General features: G+C 40.0%; 1 protein-coding gene across 2 annotated transcripts; it reads left to right on the forward strand.

Moving 5' to 3' along the window:
• On the forward strand, positions 1–22,610 carry LOC140071070 (alcohol dehydrogenase 1-like). Of its 2 annotated transcripts, XM_072118327.1 has the most exons (9): positions 1–122; positions 4,095–4,196; positions 6,379–6,520; positions 6,761–6,848; positions 11,428–11,647; positions 14,657–14,917; positions 15,085–15,220; positions 16,635–16,773; positions 21,636–22,610. In XM_072118327.1, the coding sequence occupies exons 1-9, from the start codon at positions 105–107 to the stop codon at positions 21,658–21,660; spliced, it is 1,131 nt and encodes a 376-aa protein (XP_071974428.1). In that variant the 5' UTR covers positions 1–104; the 3' UTR covers positions 21,661–22,610. The 2 variants fall into 2 exon arrangements, with proteins under 2 accessions (XP_071974428.1, XP_071974438.1); XM_072118337.1 differs by lacking the exon at positions 4,095–4,196 and having other exon boundaries at positions 17–122.
• The last annotated feature ends 3,380 nt before the right edge of the window (positions 22,611–25,990 follow it).

The raw sequence follows: 25,990 nt of genomic DNA on the forward strand, positions 1-25,990 counted from the left end.
GCACATTTGGGAAAAAGGGAGGTGAAGTTTGGAACTTTTGCAAAAGTGCAAGTACTGTTAGATTCGCATTCATCTCAAGAAAGGTTTACAGAAGGAGGTAGAATATGGCTACAGCCGGAAAGGTAAGTAGGAGTTTACTATTTTGTAATTTACGATACAATTTTATTTCCTAAGCACATCAGTAATACTATAGAAAAAATTTATACAGAGTATATTATCGGACATTGCTGGATTATTCACATCTGGAAGGTTTATATTTCATGCAGCTTCTTCTATGGGCTTTCTAGCTGCTAGATGTGGATGGATAGGTGGTAGTGGATATGCAAAATATAAGAGCACTTTTATTCTAGCAGTTTGTAGAGTACATGAGGGCTTCACTTGTTCCACAAAAAGACAATACATTGTGACTAAGAGCGAATTCACATTAATGTATGCCAGCCCGTGCATATGTCCAGCACTCTAGAGAGGAGGGGGTGACCCCTCCCCTCTCCATATAGATGCATGGCATATGGCCATGCACACAGGGAAGGATAGAACATACCCTATCTTTTCCCCAGGTCTGGATCAGTACGGTTCCATACGTGTGGGGCAGTGTATCGCTCCATGCGCCCATTTTATGTACGTATGTAAGTGCAGTCTAAGTTTGTACTATTATTGATGATAGTAGATCCTACTCTGAGGGTGCGGTCACACCACCTAACACCACCTCATAACTGATTGTGATGCCGTTGTGACTGCACCCTTAGGATGGTGACATACAGATCAGAAAAAACGCCTGAGTTTTTGATAGGTTTGACCAATTATCTTAATTCAAACTGGTCAAAAACGCATGCGTTTTTTAACGATCTGAAAACGCACTAAAAAGGGCCAAAAACGTCCTAAAAACGCCATGTGTCATCACCCTTAGACTTTTACAGCCAAATAATGCATTACTTAAATAGCCTAACTAGGAAAGGAAGGGCTTCTGAATGGGGCCCGTCCCCTGATATATATACAAACACACAAATGTATAAACTTTATATACCATATTTTTCGGACTATAAGGCGCACAAAAAATCCTTTGATTTTCTCGGAAATCAAAGGTGCGCCTTATTGTCCAGTGCGCCTTATATATGAACCTTACTTACAGACAACAGCTGCCTTGAACTGTGCACAGGTCTGCTACCTACTGGTCATTCATCCTTATAATCAGGTGCGCCTTATAGTCCAGTGCGCCTTATATATGAACCTAGACATTTTAGCAGGCATTTATTGATGGTGCGCATTATAGTGCCTTATAGTCCGAAAAATACTGTACACATGGTACACATACAGTTCACTTATATGCATATTTATACACTCATGCACATATATAGAGCATATAAATATCACAGATATACACACATATACAGCAAATACACATCACATATATGTTATATACATATTATGCTGTACAATGTAAATTCAAAGGTTTATCTCACAGTTACTTGCTGAGTTAACATTGCCTTTTTTAAGGTGAAAACTGCTTGCAAAGGTATTTAAGGAGTATCCGCACATGACCGTTTTGTGGTGCATTTTGTGGACCGTTTCTTGTGCATAGTATTGCAGGGTATTATCATGAACAAGCAATCAGATTATTGCTTGTTCAAGTCCCGTGGTGTAACTAGTAAAAGAAAAAGGTTTTCAATAAAAAAAATAAAGTAATAAATAAATAAAAATGCCTATAAGCTCCATGACATATAAAGAGACATATAACGCAAAAAACATCTAAATCATAACATAAACCCCAGATATATAGTATCCCCATGTCCGTAACAACCCGTCAAATAAAAGTAAATAATTATTGAACCCGCACGATGAACACTGCTAAAAACAACTGTTAAAAACTCGCCAAAAATGATGATTTTTACCTATTGAACCCCACAAAAAATGCAATAAAAAGTGAACAAAAAAACATATGTACTCCAGAATGATACTGTTGCAAAGTACAACATGTCCCACAAAAAAACAAGCCATTGGTGTTTTATTTGGCAAATTTAGTAAAACGTAAGAAAAAATAATCAAGTCTGGTATCCCTGTAATCGTACTGATCCATAGAATAATGATAACATGATTATTAGGCTAAACGGAGAGCACCAAAACAAAAAAAAAGTTAAAAATCCAGTACAGAATTGATGCATTTCTATTCCGGCCTCAAAAAAGTTACATTTTCAACAATAGGGGATACCAACCCATCCTGCAAAAAAATTGCCGTCACATGGTCCCAGTAAAATTTTATAGCCTTCAAAAGGGAACAATGAGGAAACTAAAATCCTGGCAGCTGAAGGGTGCTCCTTCCCTTCTGCGCATCGCTGTGCGCCCATAAAACAAGTAACGGCCACATGTGGGCGGTCTCTGTACTCATGAGAAATTGCATAACAAATTGTAAGGTGGATTTTTATCTTTTGGAAATGTGTAAATTTTAGGGCTAAATGAACGTATAACTGACACAAATTTACTATTTCACCTCCATTTTGATTCAATTACTATGAAGATCTCAAGGGGTTAACCATCTTCCTAAAAGCTGTTTCTGATAGGTTGAGGGGTGCAGATTTGGGGGTTGATTATATAAGGGTTTTTTATGTTAAATATGTAAATTTTCTGTATTTATCCCCAAAATAGTCAATTCTGAAAATACAGAAAAATCGCTATTCGATTTGTAAGCCACGTGACATCAAAATAAATTATCAAAACATTTCAAAAATGATGAAAATGTAAAGTAGACATATGGGAAATCAACCATTTGAAACCATTTTTTTGTTTCATCAAGTTTTACTTCTTTCAAATATATACATGTATTTACATCAATTCATTTTCATTTTCTTAAATCTTCTTATATATTATAACATTTTTTCGGCTAGTGTACGTACGTCCTAGTGAGTGTGCTATCACATGAACTTTAAAGATATAAAGAAATTCACCTCATTTGGCGTTTTTTTCTAGTAGTTTTTTTCTTCGCAACACTCACATGTTTGGAGGCCCCAGGGCTGAGACTGCCTTGTCTCTGACTGTTGGACAGAATGGTATCGTCCACCTGCTGTGACGTTTCGAGGGACACGCCCCCAAACATGTGAGTGTTGCGAAGAAAAAAACTACTAGAACGCCAAATGAGGTGAATTTCTTTATATCTTTAAAGTTCATGTGATAGCACACTCACTAGGACGTACGTACACTAGCCAAAAAAATGTTATAATATATAAGAAGATTTAAGAAAATGAAAATGAATTGATGTAAATACATGTATATATTTGAAAGAAGTAAAACTTGATGAAACAAAAAAATGGTTTCAAATGGTTGATTTATAGGACACTATTCATAGATGCGTTTATTTGGTGGACCAGGAGATCCCCGAAGCCCTAGACCTAAGATTCACTAAAATACCTCTGTATCTTATTATCAAATACGTCTGTCCAGACATATGGGAAATGTCATTCAGCAACTTATTTAGGTGGTAAATCTATCCTTAAAACGCAATGATTTAGAATTTTGAAAATGGCTAATTCTTCAAAATAATTCTGTATTTTTTCTTTTTTTTGTAAATAAACGCAAAAATTATCAGCCACTAAAATGAAGTACAACATGTGGGGGAAAAAACGATCTTAGAATCGCTTTAAAAAATAACAGTGTTCAAAAGTTATAACCATATAAAGAGATGCAGGTCAGAATACAAAAAATGGAGCTGAGCCTTAAAGGGGTATTCCCATTACAACAAATTACTGTTATTGTTTGTATGATAAAAAGGTTATACTTTTGTCCAGTATACTTTCTGTATCAATTCCTCACAGTTCTCTAGATCTCTGCTTGCTTTGATTACTCTCTGTGATATAACGAGCTGTGCACCTGTGTGACCATGGTCAGATTTCTGTCCACTGGAAGTAAACAAAGAAGCTTTCTATGGAATGACAGCAAGCAGAGATCTAGAAAACCGCGAGGAATTGATACAGAAAGTATATTGGAAAATTGTATAACTTTTCATCATTCAAACAATAACAGTAATTAGTTGAAATGTAAATACCCCTATAAGCTTTAAACTGGCTGCGTCCTTAAGGGGTTAATGCTTTATTATTTCCCTTTAGGTGATCAAATGTAAAGCAGCCATATGCTGGGCACCAAAACAACCGCTCAGCATTGAAGAGATTGAGGTTGCACCTCCGAAGGCTCATGAAGTTCGCATAAAGGTGAGAATTAAACAATTGTATTATTATTTAGTAACTACAATTATTCCATACTATGGTAGGCATGTGTTTTGGTTCTAAAATATACCACATTGGTTACATAACATTGTGGGGTATTTATATGTAATGAAGTGATGCCATATGACAAAGTTATGCTATTTCTTTATGGGACTCACCACCAATATCCCACATGTCCTGAATTGCCCCTGAAGGGTAGCACACCCAGCACCCGCTGTTTCGTACAATAAAGCCTTTGTGTGGTTGAGTTAACAGATCAAAATCTTATGTCAACATCATTTGTTAACAAGTCAGTAATTCTCATTAAACATTGCAACGTTCCAGAGAATAGACATGCTTATGGAATAAATAGGGCTAAAGTTATGCAACTAGTTGTGACTAGTAAATGTTTCTACCAGGGGCGTTGCTAGCTCAAAAGATCCAGGGCCCATGCCCCAGATCTTTTGACCTGTGGCCCGAATGTCCAGGCAATTTTTTCCTACTCTCATCGCTATCTATGTCCTCAGCACTGTAGTGCTCTCCACTACAGGGAGCAGGAGATGCGATAACATAGCGTCTCCTGCTGCAAGCTCCTCGCTACAGCGACAGGAGATGCCGGGTGATGATGTCACCATGCCTCAGTGCAGGAGCGAACGGAGAGAAGCCGGGGGAGATACAGAGAGAAGTATCAGTGTTTTTTTTTTAATATGCAAGGTGGAGGGGGCACATTGAGGGGACTTATCATTACTGGTGTCTATGGGGAACATTACATCACAGGGGGGTTTGTATGACATTACAGGGGGCTTTGGGGAACATAACAAGGGGCTTTGGAGACATTACAGGGGGCTGCAAAGACATTGGGGATGATGGGGGAGTGTGGGGGGCATTACAGGGGTCTTTGGAGACATTGGAGGTGATGTGGGGGACATTACAGGGGGCTTTGGGGACATCACAGCCACCAGTAAAGACATGGGAGGGCTGTAGGTAACATTACAGAGGGCTTTGGGGACATTATTGGAGGCTGTGAAGACATTGGGGGCTGTTGGAGACATTACTGGGTGCTGTGGGGGACTTCATAGTGGAGCTTTGGGAACATTACTAGGGGGGCTGTGATGACATTGAAGGGGGTGTGGGGGACATTAGTGGGGGGCTGTGGAGGACATTAAAGGCACTGTGAGGGGCTTCTTTGTCAGGGCGGTGGGGAACATTACAGGGGGCTCTGGAGAACATTTTATTGAGGGCTGTGCGGACATTACTTAGTGGAGGTATAAGGTGAGGGGATTCTTTATGTGGGCCTGATTAGGCAGGGAATTATTTGGTTTAGGGTCACATTGAGAGCTAATTAGTGGGGGCCACAGTCATTAAGTGTAAATTGCATTATTACTTGTTAGTTCAAGATTAGGTAACATTATTAGGTGGGTGGCACACACTGTCATGTAAATTATGGGGCCTTATACGGTGGTGAGGCAGTAATTTTCAGCTTTATTATAAACCAGAAAGTATGTATATAATACATACAGTGTTACGTTCAAGATTGGTTCTGTAGGTTTGTTCTTAAGTTAAACTTGTATGTAAGTCAGAACTGTATATTTTATAATTGTAACCCCAGCCAGAATTTTTTTGGTCTCTGTGACAATTGGATTTTAAAAATGTTGGATTGTCACAAATACCAAATAACAATAAGGCTTCATTGTAGACACCTGTGATAACTCTTACAGATGATCATTGTAGCCTAAGGATAAAGTACAGTAAATTACCAACATCCAGAGATCCGTTTGTAACTAGGGGTTGTCTGTAAGTCGGGTGTTCTAAAGTAGGAGATCACTTGTAAATAGGTTTTATGACTTTTATAACATGTTATATTAGGAAGCACCTCCTGGCACTGGATTCAGTAGGTAGGGGTTTCTCCTGTGTTTTATGGAGCTATATGTGTTGTGTATAGGGGTGGGCATTACTGAAAGGGTTATACATATACGTTGGGGCCCGTACCCCAGATATTTTACCACCCTAGCAACGCACCAAGGGCACATGCCAACCTTCCCCAGGCTGCACACCTGAAATACCCGTCTAGACAGTGTAGCTGTCCTTCATGCTATTAATATAACCACAGAATGTACAGCATTTGGTATATCAATTAGATTTGGTGGTGTCTATAGAGATAATTGTAAATTTTTCTGTATCACCACAGATTGTGGCAAGTGGAATTTGTCGCTCAGATGATCATGTCATAAATGGTGAATTAGGAGATGTCAAATTTCCTGTAATACTGGGCCATGAAGGTGCTGGGATTGTAGAGAGTGTTGGAGAAGGAGTAAAAGACCTGAAACCTGGTAAGAATTACGTGTTTCTGCTAAAGTCCATTTTATTTACTAGTCTAACATATGTTTGCCCTTAGTGGATGCAGCCAAATTTGGTCTGAATGCCACAGTGGCTTTTTAACTTTTTTTTTTTTTTTTTTTTTTTACATCAAATCATGGTGCTGGGATCTATAACTAAGAGTCCCTGGTTTATCATGCTTGATTTTAATTGTAGATTTCCTTTAACCTTTATTTCCTTCACCTTTATTACAGGAGACAAAGTCATCCCGCTCTGTGTCCCACAATGTGGAAAATGCAGAAGTTGTTTGAATCCAGAGAGTAATCTTTGCTACAAAAATGAGTAAGCATTTAGATAAGGTTAGCAGACACAAAGTACTCATTTATTGCAGTAATTTTCATGTATGTCTGCCAATTTTCCTGTATGTATAAAAGATTAGCTATGCCCATGGGGCCCACCTACAGAGATTGAAGAGGAAAGAGTTATACAACTAACCCTGGTGGTAGTGTAATATAAAGGTAGCAGGGTTTATATTTTGTTGTAGAATCTTCCAATAAGTTAAGCTCATTGGGGGGCTCATTGTCTGTCTTTTTTTCCATCTGCTACTATGGTAATTTATCAATCTCACTTTTTTTTCCTGTCTCTTTTTGCAACATTTGTTACAAATGTCTCAACGTGTCACACAAATGTCTCAAGTCACTTCTCCTTAACCCCTTAAGGACGGAGGGTTTTCCGGCTCATTTCTCGCTCTCCAACTTCAAAAATCCATAACTTTTTCATTTTTCCGTGTACAGACCTGTGTGAGGGCTTATTTTGTGCGTAACAAATTTTACTTTCCCGTAATGTTATTTATTTTAACATGCCGTGTACTGCGAAGCTGAAAAAAAATTCCAAATGTGGAAAAATTGAAAAAAAAACGCACGTGCGTCACGTTCTTGTGGGCTCAGTTTTTACGACTTTCACTCTTCGCTCCAAATAATACGCCTACTTTATTCTTTGGTTCGGTGCGATCGCGGTGATACCAAATTTATATAGGTTTTATTGTGTTTTAATACATTTTAAAAAATTAAACGAATGTGTACAAAAAAGAAAATTTTTTTTTGCCATCTTCTGACGCTAATAACTTTTTCATACTTTGGCGCACGGAGCTGGGGGAGGGGTCATTTTTTGCGAAATGAGGCGACGTTTTCATTGCTACCATTTTGAGGTCTGTGCGACATTTTGATCATTTTTTATTTCATTTTTTATGTTATGTAAAAAGGTGTAAAAGTCGCATTTCGGACATTTGGGCGCCATTTCCCGCCTCGGAGGTCACCGCCGGCCGTAACCGTTTTTATATTTTGATAGATCGGGCATTTTGGGACGCGGTGATACCTAATATGTTTGTGATTTTTACTGTTTATTATGTTTTATATCCGTTCTAGGGAAAGGGGGGTGATTTGAACTTTTAATATTTTATTAATTTTTTTTATTTTTTAAACTTTTTTTTTTATTTTTTTTTTCACTATCTTTTAGACCATCTAGGGTACATTAACCCTAGATAGTCAGATCGCTCCTACCATATACTGCAATACTTCTGTATTGCAATATATGGCATTTTTGCAGCACATTCATTACAATGAGCCACTGGCTCATTGTAACGAATCTGCAGCTGCCAGATAGCCTCGTGTCAAAAGAAGACACGAGGCTACCATAGCAACCGATCGCCGCCCCCCGATGACGTTCGGGGGCGTGGCGATCGAAAAAAAGATGGCGGCGCCCACGCGCCGCCGTCTTTTAAACGCCGCCCGCGACTTTGCGGGCGGCGTTTAGAGGGTTAATAGCCGCGATCGGTGCAAGCACCGACCGCGGTTATTAGCGGTGGGGGTTTTGTGCAATATGCAAAAACCCCCACCTCTGTATGAAGAGGACTCAGCCCGTGAGCCCTCTTCATACAGCCCTTATACCTCTGCGCCGTAGAGCTACGGCGCAGAGCGTTAAGGGGTTAAGTATGGTTTCATCTGGAGTTTTTGCGCCAAAAAATGTCACAAATTGTAGACAATTTGAAAACATAAATGTCATTTGTGACATTCAGCACATCTGAAATAGAAGATAAATCTGTCTTACTGACGATAAACAAATCTCCGGCGGACTTCAGTGCACATTTCAAAAAGTCCCCAAAAATTGCAATGCACCAAAAAAATTCTTGAAAAATAAAAATAAAGATAAAGGACCCCCATTGACTCTCAGAATCTGGTCACCTGAAGCACTCTTTAACCCCTTACCGACATGTGACGTATTAGTATGTCACATGCCGGGTCCCGGTGCATGGAGAGGGCTCGCGGGCCGAGCCTTCTCCATAGCCAGTAAGTCTTTGCTGCATATTGCAGGGCTGTTTTCCTGCCGGCGGCTTCAAAAAGATCAGCACAATGTAATGTATGAGTAGTAAAATACACATATACTGCCATACTGTAGTATGGCAGTATATGATAGGATCGTACAGACACCCTAGGGTTAAAGTACCCAAGGGAGTAAAAATAAAAAAAAGTAAAAAAAAAAAATTCTAATAAAAAAACCTAAAAATTCAAATCACCCCCCTTTCCCTAGAACTGATACAAGTATAAATAAACAGTAAAAATCATAAACACATTAGGTATCGCCGCGTCCAAAAATGCCTGATCTATCAAAATATGATAACGGTTTTTCACTGCGTTTAACCTTGTAACGGAAAATCGCGCCAAAAGTCGAAAATGGCACTTTTTTGCCGTTTAAAAAAAAAATTAAAAAAATTCTATAAAAAGTGATCAAAAGGTCCTACCATCCTAAAAATAATAACATTCTAAATATAACATCAAAATCCGCAAAAAACGATACCACCCACAGCTTCGTACACCAAAGTATGAAAAAGTTATTAGCGCCAGAAGATGGCAAAATACCCCCAAAAATTTTGTACAGGAGGTTTTAATTTTTTTTAAATGTATGAAAACATTCTAAAACCTATATAAATTTGTTGTCCCCGTAATCATACCGACCCAAAGAATAAAGTAGACATGTCATTTGGGGCGCACAGTGAAATCCGTAAAAAATCCAAGCCCACAAGAATATGGCACAAATGCGTTTTTTTACCAATTTCACTGCATTTGGAATTTTTTTCCCGCTTCCCAGTACACGGCATGGAATATTAAATACGACAAGTGTAATTTGTTACGCTAAAAATAAGCCATAACACAGCTCTGTACATGGAAAAATAAAAAAGTTACAGATTTTTGAATGTGGGGAGTGAAAAATGAAAGCGCAAAAACGAAAAAGGGCTGCGGCGGGAAGGGGTTACTAAGGGACCCTTATGAAAGAGTGCTTCAGGCAACCAGATTCATAGAGTCAATGGGGGTCGCATTAAACTTTATCAAAACCAACAAACCAACGCAACACAATTTATACTAGGAGTCTGAGTTACGCTTCTGTCAATCCCTTAATTGGATTGCACTTAAATGCATATGCAACACCCCTGTCAATGCATAGGCATGGTGGTAGTTGCGAATAGTGACCTCTCCATGTTAGGAGCTGTTAGGGAGATTGATCACCTCTCTAGGAGGTCTCTAAGTACCGGAGAACTTTGTAATTGCAGCTGTAACCACTGCCTGGTAAGGCAATAGTTAACAATGTGAAATGTTGTTATACAATAAGAATCTTTATTCTATTGTAAAGCGAGCTGGAAGCACATGATCAGAGCAGAGAGATAGACCTCGTGGTCTGAAGCACATGTCAGTGCTGCAAGTCAGTAAGAACCAAGGTCCAGTCTGAAGCTCCTGCTGAGCTGTGATCCAGACACACTACCAGGAAGCAGAAGTGTTAGTGCAAGCTTCCTGATACTCAGGGCAAGTCAGAGAAGACTAAGTCCCAGAGCATCTGGACTCGGCACCATCTTTACCAGCCCAGCCTGAAGTTATTACCAGGCTGCGTGCAATCTTTCCTGTGGGCCAGCTATCTCCCGCTAGCTTTCCAGCATGTTGAATCTGCTACTGTTAAGGCTATGTTAAATTTGGAATTGAATAAAGAACTGTAAATTGATTTGCACAACATGCCTCCGTGTAATCCCTGGATCAAGCTGATTCACCATCACGAGGCCATATACACCTCAGGGGTTTCCCCAGGGAGAAATCTATTGCATCAGCCTCTCCATCCATATAGCTCGCACACACCACCTGCTGGAGATATGCCGGGCTGTAGGCCCGTCCTCAAGGCCCAATACCTAGCCGTGTGACAAAATCATGCCCAAGGCCGCACTAGCCAGCCACTCCGGTATTCTGGGCCCTGGCTGTCTGTAGCCACCGAAGAAAGCCTAGGACCCAGTGGGGGATGTTAAACATCACCACAAGAAACAATGTTGTTCAATCTGTTTGGTTGATACTCCCAAGATTGGTGGAAGAAGTTTCTTCCATTTAATTTGGTCCTGACTAATATTGTTATTTATGATTAGTCACAGTTTTCACTGATTCAGTAACATACAGTAACAATATAACACATTTGAGGTTACAATTGGAGGGTGATCAGTAAAGAAAGTTGGTTGATCTCATCTAAGTGATCTAAGTTTTTGCTTTGATGCTCTGGGTTGCTATTTGTGGGGTTCACTGTGTCTACCACGCCTCAAAATTCTGCACTTAAAGGGGCGTTTATTATTTATTACTGTGTCATGTACACTATATATGTTAAAGGTGCACCAGATTATTGCAGACCATGTGCCAGTATTCAATAATCAGGCGCACCCTGCACACTCAACAGGCAAACTGCACATAGTATAGTTTTTTTTTCCCAAAATATGTTTTCCTGCTCTAGACAATCTAGTAATCCAGGGTTGAAAATGAATAGATAATCACATAAAAGTAAGAAGAGCAATACACAAGATTATTGTTGTCCATTTAACATTTGTTTCTATTTCTTACAGCGTTGGGAGATATAGTGGAGTGCTCCTGGACAACACTTCTCGATTCACCTGCAAAGGGAAGCCAGTGTATAACTTTGTCAGTACCAGCACATTTACCGAGTACACAGTGGTGGATGATATTGCTGTTGTGAAGATACACCCGGATGCACCTCTGGATAAGGTCTGCCTCATTGGCTGTGCATTCTCCACTGGATATGGTTCCGCTGTGAATACTGCGAAAGTAAGAGCTAGATTTGTTTCTTCATAGTAATTTGTTAAAGGAGTTGTCTGTTCTTTTACAATCTCTTTTTAGTTAGTAGAGTACCTCTTTAGTAAAATAATCATAAACTACCCCACTTAGAGACCCTTAGTGATTAGCCATAATTTGCAGAACGGCCACAGTAAAGTAGAAAATTATAAAGATTACTCTGAAATAAATCAGTAATCTTTTTTATTTATAAATGTAATGGGTGCTTCAAAGAGAGGTTGGCACAATAATAACACGGGTCTGTGACTAATAAGCCGTTTGATCATTTCCATGCATTCTGGTGTGTTGAAAACAAAAAAAAATATTGAAAAAAATCTAGACGTCATGGCTTGCCACAAACCTATACTATATACTTTGCATACTTCGGATTAAAACTTGGAGATCAAGAAAAAGTTTTTGTGCCTTATAAAGTGTGAAACCGGTGTGTTCAGGACCTCCCAAATCGGTTCAAGGATAAGAAAAAAGCCTTCCATAATGGGAGTTCTGTAGTATAGTGAGAACAAACGAACTATCGTGAAGACTGTTACTTTTGCTTATGCAATGTGAAAGGGTATAATTCTGAATGAAAGCATTCCATTTTATCTCCCAATCTTGACTCAGCACATCACCCCATCTATCGCAGAACAGATATACCAGTACCCAAAGGTCCCTGCTGCTTTGGAAGAGATTCCTAGCTCCGATGAAGATGGAATGATACCTGAATGACAAATCAAGTTCTGACTTTATAAATACAAAAGGTTTTTTTTTCCCAGGAAGAGAAAAAGGTTTTAGTAAGAGTTTTGAATCTTCCAAAAGATGCAACCAAGTTACTCAGATCAAGGCTCAACATCAGGAATTCGTTGTTACCAGAAGTGTCTCTATCATGATTCAGACATCACGAGGAGTCTGTTCCTTACTTTGCCCAAATTTGTTTGTTTCATTGTTGTGTTCGTCGTACCAGATATAAGAGGCTTGTAGTTGATAAAGAGTTTGTCAATAACATGACGGATCCTCAAAAAGAAGGGTGGATTGTATTTAAAGAAGTTTTAGAGAAATGTTTAGGCAATGAAAAAGATCCTGACTACAAAATGATCGTCGGACAGATGCTGCAAGCATTTCAAGCTTTAGGTTTCATGAGGACCTTGAAGCTGCATTTCCTCCATTCCCACCTTCACTGCTTTCCTGAAAATTTGGTAGCTGTGAGTGTAGAGCAAAGTGAACGATTCCAGGGAAATTTGAGCATTGCAATGATGGCAGACTACTGTTGGATGCTTCAGCGAGACAGTGAGAGTTAGTAAGCTAATTTTAGTTAAAATTTGTGATAAAAAATTAATTTTTCTAATTAATTTTAATTTATTTTGCGGTATTGCCTTACTAAACATAGTTACTTTAAATTTTCAGGAAATGTAATGCCCTATGACAAAACAAGGGACATGTTAGTAACACATGACATTAAATTCATGCAAACTATAAGCCTGGTACTGCAAAAAAGTGCATAAAATTATAGGAAAAGGCACTTCAAAGACCAAGGGGCTGATATATACACTCACCGGCCACTTTATTAGGTACACCTTTCCAACTGCTCGTTAACACTTAATTTCTAATTAGCCAATCACATGGCGGAAACTCAGTGCATTTAGGCATGTAGACATGGTCAAGACAATCTCCTGCAGTTTAAACCGAGCATCAGTATGGAGAAGAAAGGTGATTTGAGTGCCTTTGAACGTGGCATGGTTGTTAGTGCCAGAAGGGCCGGTCTGAGTATTTCAGAAACTGCTGATCTACTGGGATATTCAAGCACAACCATCTCTAGGGTTTACAGAGATTGGTCCGAAAAAGAAAAAACATCCAGTGAGCGGCAGTTCTGTGGGCGGAAATGCCTTGTTGATGCCAGAGGTCAGAGGAGAATGGGCAGACTGGTTCGAGATGATAGAAAGGCAACAGTGACTCAAATCGCCACCCGTTACAACCAAGGTAGGCAGAAGAGCATCTCTGAATGCACATTACGTCGAACTTTGAGGCAGATGGGCTACAGCAGCAGTAGACCACACCGGGTGCCACTCCTTTCAGCTAAGAACAGGAAACTGAGGCTACAATTTGCACAAGCTCATCGAAATTGGACAGTAGAAGATTGGAAAAACGTTGCCTGGTCTGATGAGTCTCGATTTCTGCTGCGACATTCGGATGGTAGGGTCAGAATATGGCATCAACAACATGAAAGCATGGATCCATCCTGCCTTGTATCAATGGTTCAGGCTGGTGGTGGTGGTGTCATGGTGTGGGGAATATTTTCTTGGCATTCTTTGGGCCCCTTGGTACCAATTGAGCATTGTTGCAACGCCACAGCCTACCTGAGTATTGTTGCTGACCATGTCCATCCCTTTATGACCACAATGTACCCAACATCTGATGGCTACTTTCAGCAGGATAATGCGCCATGTCATAAAGCTGGAATCATCTCAGACTGGTTTCTTGAACATGACAATGAGTTCACTGTACTCATATGGCCTCCACAGTCACCAGATCTCAATCCAATAGAGCATCTTTGGGATGTGTTGGAACGGGAGATTTGCATCATGGATGTGCAGCCGACAAATCTGCGGCAACTGTGTGATGCCATCATGTCAATATGGACCAAAATCTCTGAGGAATGCTTCCAGCACCTTGTTGAATCTATGCCACGAAGAATTGAGGCAGTTCTGAAGGCAAAAGGGGGTCCAACTCGTTACTAGCATGGTAATAAAGTGGCCGGTGAGTGTAAATTCCAGCACTTTCTGCTGTGTTCTTATTAATCTGGTGCAAGACAGGCCAGGAATTTTAAAAATTCCTGACTTGCTTTACACCACAATAGAATTGATTGGGACCCATCAGATACTGATATTGCTCTCCATAGGATATGGAGCAGTTTAGAGCTTTGACTGGCTCCCTGTAGCGGACCAGAAATGGCAAATGTGCCCCTGTTTATAGTTGTAACAGCAGCCTTAATTGTTTCACTTATTACAGGTCAGACCCGGCTCATCCTGTGCAGTGTTTGGTCTGGGAGGAGTTGGTTTGTCTGTGATTATTGGATGTAAAGTATCTGGCGCTTCCCGGATTATAGGAATTGATATAAACAGCGATAAATTTGCAAAAGCCAAAGAGTGTGGAGCCACTGAATGTATCAACCCCAAAGATTATGACCGTCCTATCCATGAGGTTTTGGCAGCAATGACTGATGACGGAGTGGACTATGCCTTTGAGGTTGTAGGAAACACTGATCTTATGGTATGTGAATACAAAATGTTCTTCAATATTATAATAACATTATACTGAATGTTGAGTGTTGGACATATTTCTTCAAAATTAAGACTAAAACAAATAATAATTGTACAATCACTATATTAGATGTTTTTCTTAATGCTAAATTACGGTTTTCTGTGAATTTCCATTAGATATCTGCTCTTTTATCCAGTCACTTTGCTTGTGGAAAAACTGTGATCATAGGTGTGGCTCCTCCACATGCTAAGCTTACATTTGATCCAATGCTACTTCTAACTGGGCGTGTTCTTGCTGGATCTATGTTAGGAGGTAATGTTTTATATATAAGAACATTTTTCTCACATCTCATGTTTTATAACTTGTGTGTAAGGAATGAAGTTTTACTTGTGTTAAACAGTACAAGTACAGTGACTGTCATCCATTTAACAATAGTGGGCTGGGCATCAACGGAGGGATTTCTCTTAACAGTGAATGCATCTGTCAGTTGGCAAATAAAACTTTCCAGGCATTGAATCCATTCTTGATTTACCAATCCGGCACAGCTTTAAAGTGGGCCATTCATCATCTCCCCTAATTTCAACTTCTCGAAAACTGTAATAAGCATCACAATGATTTTGGTAAAAATCTATTTTTAGCTCTCTGCTGTGAGTGTAGGTACAGTATGTCTACTCAAGACCAATAACACCCAGTAGAGATCCTAGTTAGCATACTGAGCCCTAAAACTTATGATCTTGAGTTCTATGTCACAGTTGAAGTAACCGAAAAATTCCAAAAATATAAAAAAAAATTTATAACAATGTATACAACTACCTGCTGAGTTAAATGCTGATGAATGCAGGCAGATCCTTGTTTCTATACTTCACATAGTGATCCTATATTCACCGGACAGGAGCTTATTATATAAAATACACAGAGAAAACAATGTATCCTGGTTTTCAATTGCTAATAATATTAAAAATGAACTAGCATCTCTATAAATGGACAACCTTCTTTTAGCACATTGTTTTCCTCAGATACCCATATAACCAACTTTATAATTTTACCTGGTGATATTTATAGCGAGTAGAAGGGGGCTTGACTTTCTCGGGCTGACATCATCTCAGGTTCTTTAGTCTCCTGTACAAAACTGTACCCCTTGCATATATCTGATCAATGAAATCAAAGCAGCCCAGTAGGAGGCATGGAGAGGAGGAGAAGTCCATGGAGGCTGCAGTGATTTCATGTGATATGATATGGTGTGATTTCATGAGATATATGCATGGTGTGCAGTTTGCTAATGTAAGGAAGCTAAAGGACTTCAAATGATGTCACCTTGGTCACATGGCATTACTGCTGCACGCTGAGAATGCATGGGGATGAGTTGCTGGATTCCACCCGAGGAGGCCATGACCCCCTTGGCTCGCTATAGATATCCCTGCATACTAGGTAAATTTATAAAGTTGGATATGGGGATCTGGGGGAAACAATTTTTCGCTAGAAGTAAGGTGGCATTTAGCTCTATGGGCTCTATGGGAACCTGCCACCAGCTATATTTGTGAAAAATGTGGTGACAGGTTCTCTTTAACAATAAGTTTAACCTAAAGCAATATATTAGTTCCGAGGATACATTCATTTCAATTAACATCAATTTTTATCTAAGCATTTTGTAACATTAAAATATACTAATATATATTATTCTCCTGTATAATAGAAAAAAATATTTTTTTTTTATGTTTGGAGACAGGTTGTAAGAGTAAAGATTGTGTTCCAAAACATGTGTCTGATTATATGAATAAGAAAATAAATTTTGATGCGCTGATCACAAATGAACTACCATTCAAAGACATCAATTTAGGATTTGAACTTCTGCGCAAAGGAAAAAGGTACTTTTGCTTTTTTCTAATACACAAAATCTGTATATTTGTACATTTTCCTTACAAATATATACACCATAAATAAAGTGGAAGTGCTATTTTAGTAATACTCTTAAATATTTGGGGATCATAACAAAAGTCCACAAATGCACATGTCCACTCATTTCTACAGCACTGCTATACAACAGAGTAAGAGCTGGGTGAAGAATTTGAATCAGATTTTTAAACAAATGTCCAGCGCAGCACCATATGAAAAATATTTAGGTCCACACAACTAGACCCACACTCGCAGCACAATCTCCAAGCAAACAAATAACATACAGTTTCAATTGTTTCAAACTATAATGAGGTTGGCCAGTAAAAATTAAAACCAATTCACAAAGACTCTACATAGAGCCAAAAAACTTGCTTAGGCTTGGTTCACATTACAATGTTTTGTATACGTTAAGTGTATACGTTGAGGGAGTGAATGCAGCATATTGCATCTCTCCTCACAGCCCTGCCGATCGACGTATGGGGAGGACCCAGTGGTGTCACTGTTTGTAATTGGACAGTGACATCACTGGGGGAACACCCCGTTCATCTGCAGCAGTTCCTCTGTTTATGTTCGGCTATTTTCTTCCCCTATACTGAGCAGTGTTTGCAGTGTCAAAATCAAGCATAACAATCCAAGGAAACTTTCTCATAGGCCCCATGACCATGATAATAGTCTTATATTTATTTATACATGGCCTCTTACCTTCTAAAATCAAGTTAAGAATTATGCTAATGAGTCAGAGAGGCTCTGCGGGTGTTACCGGAATACCACCATGCTGTAGCTTCACAGGTTGTTTCACTGTACAATAGCACTTCCCCTATGCTACTGTACTGAAACTTCCTCTTCTGCTGTGAGAGTACAGCAGGCAGAAGGATATAAAAGTTCATTAGGAGCTGAGGGGGGAGGGGGCCTGAATGTGTGACAGCCTGTAAAGCTACAGCATGGATGATCTTTGGCAATGCCCCCAAGAGGCTTTGTGACTCACTAGCATAATTTTAAAAGTTTAATTTAGAAGAAAAGAGGCCTTGTATACAGGGGCGTCGCTAGGGTAGCAAAAGATCCGTGGCACGGGCCCCAATGCATATGTACCATAATTTCTGAAGTGTCCACTCCTGTACATGTGCTTGCAGCAAAAACAATTGTACCTATACAGCTAGAGAAAACACAGGCGAAATCCCTACCTATTCCATCCAGTAAATGCAGTTGATGTGCCCTCGCATTGTACCTGTTCTGTATCTTTTCCATTAGGCCCAGTATCACCATGTCTCCTCTTTCAGCAACACTTCATACCTGTGTGGTTTACCACAAACACATCTTATGTCCCTACATGTTGATCTCCTAACAGTGTTATGCTGCTGCTCCCCCAACAGGGGTACTTAATGGTATTTTTAAGTACCCCTGAAAATACTACCAGTACACAGTAATAATGCTTCCTAGTAAAACACTGTCAAATGTTCCCCATTGTAGCCCTCATTCCTGCACTCTAAAATACCAGCACTACCTCAAGTGTGGGCCCCATTCTTTATAAAACCTGATATTGTGGCAGAATGCTGTCCTGATTTTGGCCCCCACACTTAGTAATGACCCACAATCATTAAACTTCACATTGTGGTTTAAACTTAGTATATTGTCCCTATTTTGATCCTTACAGTTTATAATATACCCTTATTGTGGTCCTCACATTTTATGAATTATCTTCCAATCCCTCCCCCCCCAGTAGTCCCATACATTATATTACCCCTCTCTCTTGTGTTATTTGCATTTAATAATGTCCCCTAATTGTGCCAACCACCCAATAAATGTTCCATTAATATGTCCTGACATGCTATAATGCCATCCACACTTAATCCCTGTGGACCCCACTAATGTCATCTCACTGTGACCCCTACACTAAATAATACCCCTCCACAATTGGTTTCACCTTCCTAATAATTCCCCTTCCCCAATTGAGGCTCCCATCCTAACATTGTCCACTGAAAGGAGCCCCCTGCCTAATAGTGCCTTCACACCAAATAAGTCCACACACCACAGTAAAGCCCAGATTAATGCCCACAGTAATTACCTGCATCCCACATTATTATCCACAGTCTACAGTAATGCTCCCTCTATATAGTAATGCCTCCAGGCCAAAATAATGCCCCCTTTATAAAGTAATGCTCCAAGTCCACAGTAATTCTCCCTTTATAAAATAATGCCCCCAGTCCATAGAAATGCCCCCTTTATAAAATAATGCCCCCAGTCCATAGAAATGCCCCCTTTATAAAATAATGCCCCCAGTTCACAATTATGCCCCCTTTATGGAGTAATGCGCTCAGCCCACAGGAATGCTCAATTTATAAAGTAATGCTACTAGCCCACAGTAATGCCCCCTTTATAAAATAATGCCCTCAGACTGAAGTAATGCCCCCTTTATAAAGTAATGCCCCAGCCCACAGCAATGCCCCTTCTATAAAGTAATGTCCCAGTGCACAGTAATGAAGCCCTTTGTAAAGTAATGCCCCTAGTCCCTAGAAATTCCCCCTTTATGGAGTAAGGCCCTGAGCCCACAGCAATGCCCATTTTATTAAATAATGCCCCCAGTCCATAGTAATGCCCCCTTTATAAAGTAATGCCCCAAGCAATACCCCTTTTATAAAGTAATGCCTTCCATCCATAGTAAAACCCTCTTTATAAAGTAATAGTTCCAGTGCACAGTAATGCCCCCAGTCCATAATTATGCCCACACTGTCTAATAATAAACCAAAAAAATACACTAATACTCACCAGTCTTCCCTCCTTACCCTTTCAGTCTTCTGTGCAGGACGATCGGCGGTGACGTCATCACATCGCGTCTCCTGCTCCCGGCTGCTGTCTTAAGCTGCTCCAAGCAGGAGACGCAATGTAATCACATTATTGCAACTCCGGTTCTGTGTAGTGTTGCACGGAGCTGACAGCTCAGTGCTCCACTCCACGAGACATCTCTATCTGTGTCCTGACGACACAGATAGGGATGAGAGTGAGAAAAACTCCCCGGTCAGCGGGACCAGTGACCTGCTGATCCGGGGCTCCGGCCAAAAGATCCGGGGCACGAGCCCCGGATCTTTTAACATAGCGACGCCCCTGCTTGTATAACAGATATAAGAAGGACACCACAGTCACAGTGCCTGGATCTATAAGTAAATGTCCATGATTTATCATGCTTGATTTTGTTGGTAGATTTCCTGTTGATTTGTGTTAAACAGCACAAGTACAGTGGCTGTCATAATCCATTTAACAATAGTGGGCTGGGCATTAAGGGGCTGTTAAGGGATTTCTCTTAACAGTGTATGTATCTGTCAGCTGACAAAAAAAAACTTTCCAAGCTTAGAATCCATTCTTGATTTACTAATCCAGCACAGCTTTAAAGGGGGCCATTCATCATCTCCCCTAATTTCAACTTCTTGGAAAGTATATTAGGCATCACACTAATTTTGGTAAAAAAAACAACAACTAGTTTTAGCTCTCTACTGTCAGAGTAGTCACAGAGGGGCACATTTACTCACCTGTCCGGGGAGGAGTTCACAGAAAGTGCATTGTCCGACAATCATGCACTTTGCCGCGATTCACTGAGATCGTGCGCCCCCTATCCTGCAAGCGTCACTTCTCCGCTCAGGTCTGCCGGAGTTCACCTTCTTCTTCCTGGTGCATATAAATGCTTGATCTTGCGACACAATTTAAAAGTTAAATCCCGTGCTCAGTCCGAATCCGTCAGATTATTACACTGCGCCTATTGCATGCCTAAACTCTTGCATGACATAGGCATCCGTCCTGATGCCCAAAATGTGGGGAAGTTCCCACAGATATGGCTCACATGTGGTGGACCTGCACACACTTCTCCTCCTTTTGGTTAGGGGTGTTGGACCTTCTGGATAAGGTTTTTTCTACACAATTACCTAGGAACATACTGCTGTGTGTGTTGGGATGCATGGAGGTAGTGCAGTTGACTAAGAGGTAAAACGGCTGTTGGTCGCCTCCTATTGGTAGCGCGAAAGACAAAAGCGGCCCACTGGATACAGGCTGTATCGTCCACTGAGGCAGAAATCCTTGTCAAAGCAAATGGGTTGTTGCTAAACGAACATGCGGTGTTCCAAAAAAGGGGGAAACCGGACAAATTTGAGAAATTGTGGAGTGAGTGGTTGGATACGCCGGGACTGGCATTACAAGCATTACTGAGAGGAAGGATTAGACTCGGGGGTACGAATGTTGGAGTATGAGTCATTATGTATGTTTGGTAATAAGCTGAATGGCTGGGGCATGGCCTATGTTATCCCATAAGATAGAAGTGGACAGACAAGACCCATCCCAGAATTGTAGAAGGTGAAGCTGTTGTGGGCCGGAACCGGGACGGGGGAAGGATGGGGTGGGATGGGGTGTTTTTTTGAGAGAGTACTGTTTGTATTGTCTTGTTTTCTTAAAAAATTGTAAAACTAATAAAAATCAATCTGATTTGAAAGATTGTACCTATATTGTGCCTAAATTACACCTAAAGTAAAATGCAGTTACACAATCATCTTGAGACAAGTGATTAATACGAGGCAGGAACTCAATTCATGACAGATGGTTGTAGCTTGTGATAATTCAAGCACAACAAAGCACCTCATGTAGGCGCAAAAATAGAACTAGTGAGCCCAGTTGCAATATATCTGTCCCTAAGTGTTTAAGAGGGAAAGTTGATTTATACACACTTTAAAAAGCAGATTAAAAAAGTGATATACAAAGAAAAAACTAAATCTTTCTTCTATAAAATATTTTCATGTCATTCAGTTATTTGAGTAGATGTATCATAAAAGTCTGTAACCTATGTATTTTTTTACAGCATCCGTACGGTTTTGAGTATGTAAAGAGCCTAATGCTTGTCATCATCTAACAAAGAAATCCTTGAAATTGTCTACTGGCAAAGAGCAAGAAACTTTGCTTACTGAACGTCTAACATTACAGAATGGTTCTGTGGCTATGACTATGACTATGGCTCTATACTGGGTCTTTCTACTTGTCTTTTGGTGCACATTACGAATAATGCTTACACAGATATATTTTAGTTTTATATTTTTAGTTTTCATTTGCTGCCAGAATAGCACAAATACATATTTTTCATACTTATGCATAGCATAAAATGTTCACATCTTATTTTGTCCCACATTATGTGTACACTTGGGGGTAAACCTACTGATTCTCATCTTATAAAGTAACATCACTGACTGAATCCTCTTTGATACAGTATCTGGCCTTGTAATACTTGTTATGGTCTCTTTTTTCTAAAAAGATGTTTTAAAAATGTGCTAAAGAGCAGGAACACTGGAACACTTGCAGCTCATTAGCATAATTACAATTTTTTTTTCGGAAAATGAGACCATCAAAAAGAAATTAGAAGTCCAAATCCTGTATCATCGTGCAAAGAGGATTCTCTCAGTAGTGACACTGCTTAAAAAGGTATGGATCAGATGGTAGATTTCTGAGAGTGTTAATTATCTAGTTTATATTTGGGGAAAATAGATATATGAATATAACTGAACTGAGAGGATCCGTATGTGTATTAATATTTGGATGGGTCTTTAAAATATTGCATTATTTTTTTGCTTGCCTGATTATCGCATATGAGCTCTATACAGAATGAATTATTTTGCCACACATCACTTCTAAAATTCTGAAATGTACATCATATGGTATATAACTTTTGTCTTGTGTCCTTCTATTCGTTTCTATCTATTGCTGGCTTGGAATTTTCCACCATATTTTGAAAAAGAATAAATATTACTTATACATCCTCAATAAAGAAACCAGTGATTATCAACTGTGTCAGTTTAAGTTACTTTGCTGCTCTGTTTTACTTTTATATAGAGTATAGTTACTGTATATAGTCCAGTATAAGCCAACCCGAATATAAGCAGAGGAAGACATATTGACTCAACTATAAGCCTAGGGTGTGAAATGCAGCTGCTACTCTTTAATAAAATGTCCAGTAACCTCCCTCATAAAAAAAATGTCCAGCATTCTACCCTAATCAATTAAATGTACAGCAGCCTCCCTTTGTTAATAAAATGTCCAGTAGCAGCCTCCACTCATTAAAGGGGTATTACCATGAAAACAAGATTCTTAAATATACCCAGGATAGCAAATTAACACATTCTCTAATTCATTCTGCAATTAGAATAAATACTGCATTTCACTGATATAAGTCCAATCTGTCCCTATCAGTCCTAGGTTACCCTAGGATCCAACTGTTAATCTTCTGGCTTAGGGTCGGGCAGGACAGATTCTCCTTTCTCACACTGAAGTGTCTCCCCCCTGCATTCCAAGATGAGCTCACACATACTCCCACATTTCATGCTGGTAAACCTCAATGTGAGGAGAGTAAATTTACAAGCTACAGATAAGATCTTTATATCATGGGAAGGAGGCACATCAGAGCTGACTATGTGTGTGTGTGTGTTAGTATAGCCTAATTATCAGTGCTGGAGAGTGTCATTTAATGTGTGTTATATGCCTCTCATGGATCTCATCATCTCTGATCAGTCTCATCTCTCTTTTTCCATGTGCCCAGATACTAGTGAATGTTCAGAAGCTAAATAAAAGTGTAGATAAATCTGTACCCTGATAATGTAACCAGATTGTTGGCACACAGGGATCTTAATGGGCCTGCTTAGAGAGTCCCCGCCCACACTCTGGAATCTTACACTGACCATCACTGAGTTAAAGGAGCTAAAACAGCAGTAAAATTGTAAAGTGAGGGGGTAATAATGACATTTATTGTGTAAACATCACTAGGAGATTAAAATTAGAGAACTTTCTTTCATGGGCAAACCCCTTTAATAAAATGGCAGCAGCCTCCTCTCATGATAATGTCCAGAGCCTCCCCTCAGTTATAAAATGTCCCAACAGACTCCCGTCATTAATGAAATGTCCAACAGCCTCCACTCATAATAATGTCAAGAGCAAAGCCTTCTCTCATTTTGTCCAGAAGCCTTCCCACTGTCATAAGATTCCCAGCAGCAGTTGCCACCCCTCACTAATAAAATGTAGCAGCTGAGCCCACTCATTAATGATATATCCACAGAAGCCCCAATAAAGAAAATGTCCACACAGGCCCTGATGAAGAAAATGTCCGCACAGGCCCTAATAAAGAAAATGTCTGCAGCAGCCCCCAATGAAGAAAATCTCCACAGAAGCGCTATTAATTCTGACTATATCTATATCAACAGCTTAAAGAGAATGTCCCACAATAGCTATTTGGCTCGTGCATATGTGGACTGCCCCGTTCATCTCTATAGACCTGACAGAGATTGACAAATGCCTTCTTTGAGGGAGAAAAAAAACCTATTCTCACTTGTTTTTCAAATAAAATTTTTTCACAGTACAGTATACAAACATGATGAAATTATTCTGTATGTTACTACCATAAAGGAGTTAGCAACATGTACTGTTTTTAACCCATTGTATAGTGTGGGGAATTGCTCTGGTAGTTGACAGGTAGCAGTGCAAGAAGCAGTGACACACGCAGGTTTAAAAGTCCAACGTAAGTGTTTATTCACACTTGCAAAACAGAACACAAATTCAGCCTTGGCTTAGGCACATGCAAAAACATTATAAAAGTAATTCCTGCCCGGCTAGGCACTGTCTAATACATTTTGAGGACCCTAGCTATCCGGGTACCAGGCTGCCTGGCACACGCTCTTGGGCAGCAGCAAGACAGGAGACCCTCAGTTACCTTTGCTATCAGAATGCAATCTCGCTTTCAGCTCTCCAGGTAGGGCCTCTCCTACTGCTTCTGGCCTGCAGACTAAATCAGACCCTAACGAGGCCTGTGACCTGCACCTGTGGGCTATACAAAAGCCCAGGACCGAAGCCCGGGTGGAGTAGGAGTCCCACTACCAGCCTACCCCTACTCCATAATAAGCAGGCCCAGTACGGACATTACTAATGTGTCTGTGTTGGCTAGGCCAACACAGACAAAACAGACTATTCCTGCTTATCATGTCTGCATTAACCCTTGGGTTACTGCAGACAAACCCAGGGCTTTTACCACCAGCATTTCATCTGCCTGTAAGACAGATAGCGGTTTTCCCACACAACACCTCTCACTTTCTCACAATAGGTAGGGGTGAACCTAGACTCTCTGATGCCTGAGGAAAACTTCAGAAAGATACCCCCTCCTTGATCCATTAGTTATATGTTATTATATGTTAAAGGGCATCTATCACCAGAAAGAAGGATTGTACGCAAATGAGCCTGAGGGGCTCCATAGATGTTAATGGAGCCTGAAGCACTTCAGGCTCATTTGCATACAGTCTTTTTTCCTAGTGATGGATGTCCTTTAAGGTTAGTAAACTCTGGAAGAAACTTTCATGAAGATTTTATTGTGGATTTAAAGAATTTTCTCCTCTCAGATTGACAGACAACAGTGTAGCACAAATCGGAAGGAAATGCTGGAATGGCGCTGCCACTCAGACTCTTGAAGGTTTTTTTACTCACTTCTTTCCTGCATTCACACTTATACTTCTGCATCACTCATTGTCCTTACAAGTTCACACCATACTTGCATCATGTTCAATATCATTATGTGATATTATTTTTGTGTCAGTTTAGGTTTTCGTTACATATGTCTGTCTAATCATGTTGTGGGAGCTATCCTTTTCCACTAATCCTACTGGTGCCAAGGGGTTTATTCGTATTTGCATTGTAACATTTTAGCTAGGGACATTTTTTCTTTCTCTGTTGTATTGCTTATCCCCTTATGCCCATGGGCTACTAACTGATCGGGCGCTGCTGGAGGGCTCTGATTTGCTGGCATCATTTGGGGGCAGACTTATTGGGGCAGATTTACCAATCAGTCTGAAAGTCAGAATATTTCCAGTTGCCTATGGCAACCAATCACAGCTCAGCTTTCATTTTACCAGTGCTCATGAATATTTTAAAGGGGAGCTGTGATTGGTTTCCATGGGCAACTAGAAATATTCTGACTTTCAGACTGCTTGATAAATCTGCCCCAGTATCTGCTCCCACAGATGTCACCTTGTTGGAGCCTCCTTCGGACACCTGAGTCAGGAACTCACCAATGCACGGCCAACAGGCGTGTCAGTAGCTTGAACTTTAACGGATTAGATATTATTGGCTGGATACTACATTGGTAAAATGCCTGTATTTAATATTCTTCTACACTGCATGGCGCCACCA

Source organism: Engystomops pustulosus, chromosome 1, assembly GCF_040894005.1.
Source record: "Engystomops pustulosus chromosome 1, aEngPut4.maternal, whole genome shotgun sequence".
In the NCBI taxonomy this organism is placed as follows: domain Eukaryota; kingdom Metazoa; phylum Chordata; class Amphibia; order Anura; family Leptodactylidae; genus Engystomops; species Engystomops pustulosus.

Excerpts from the sequence above, each read along its gene's own strand:
- LOC140071070 (XM_072118327.1), top strand. Across the intron at positions 15,221-16,634 it reads TGCTGGATCTATGTTAGGAG|GTTGTAAGAGTAAAGATTGT; the intron begins GTAATGTTTTAT and ends GTTTGGAGACAG. Across the intron at positions 16,774-21,635 it reads CTTCTGCGCAAAGGAAAAAG|CATCCGTACGGTTTTGAGTA; the intron begins GTACTTTTGCTT and ends ATTTTTTTACAG.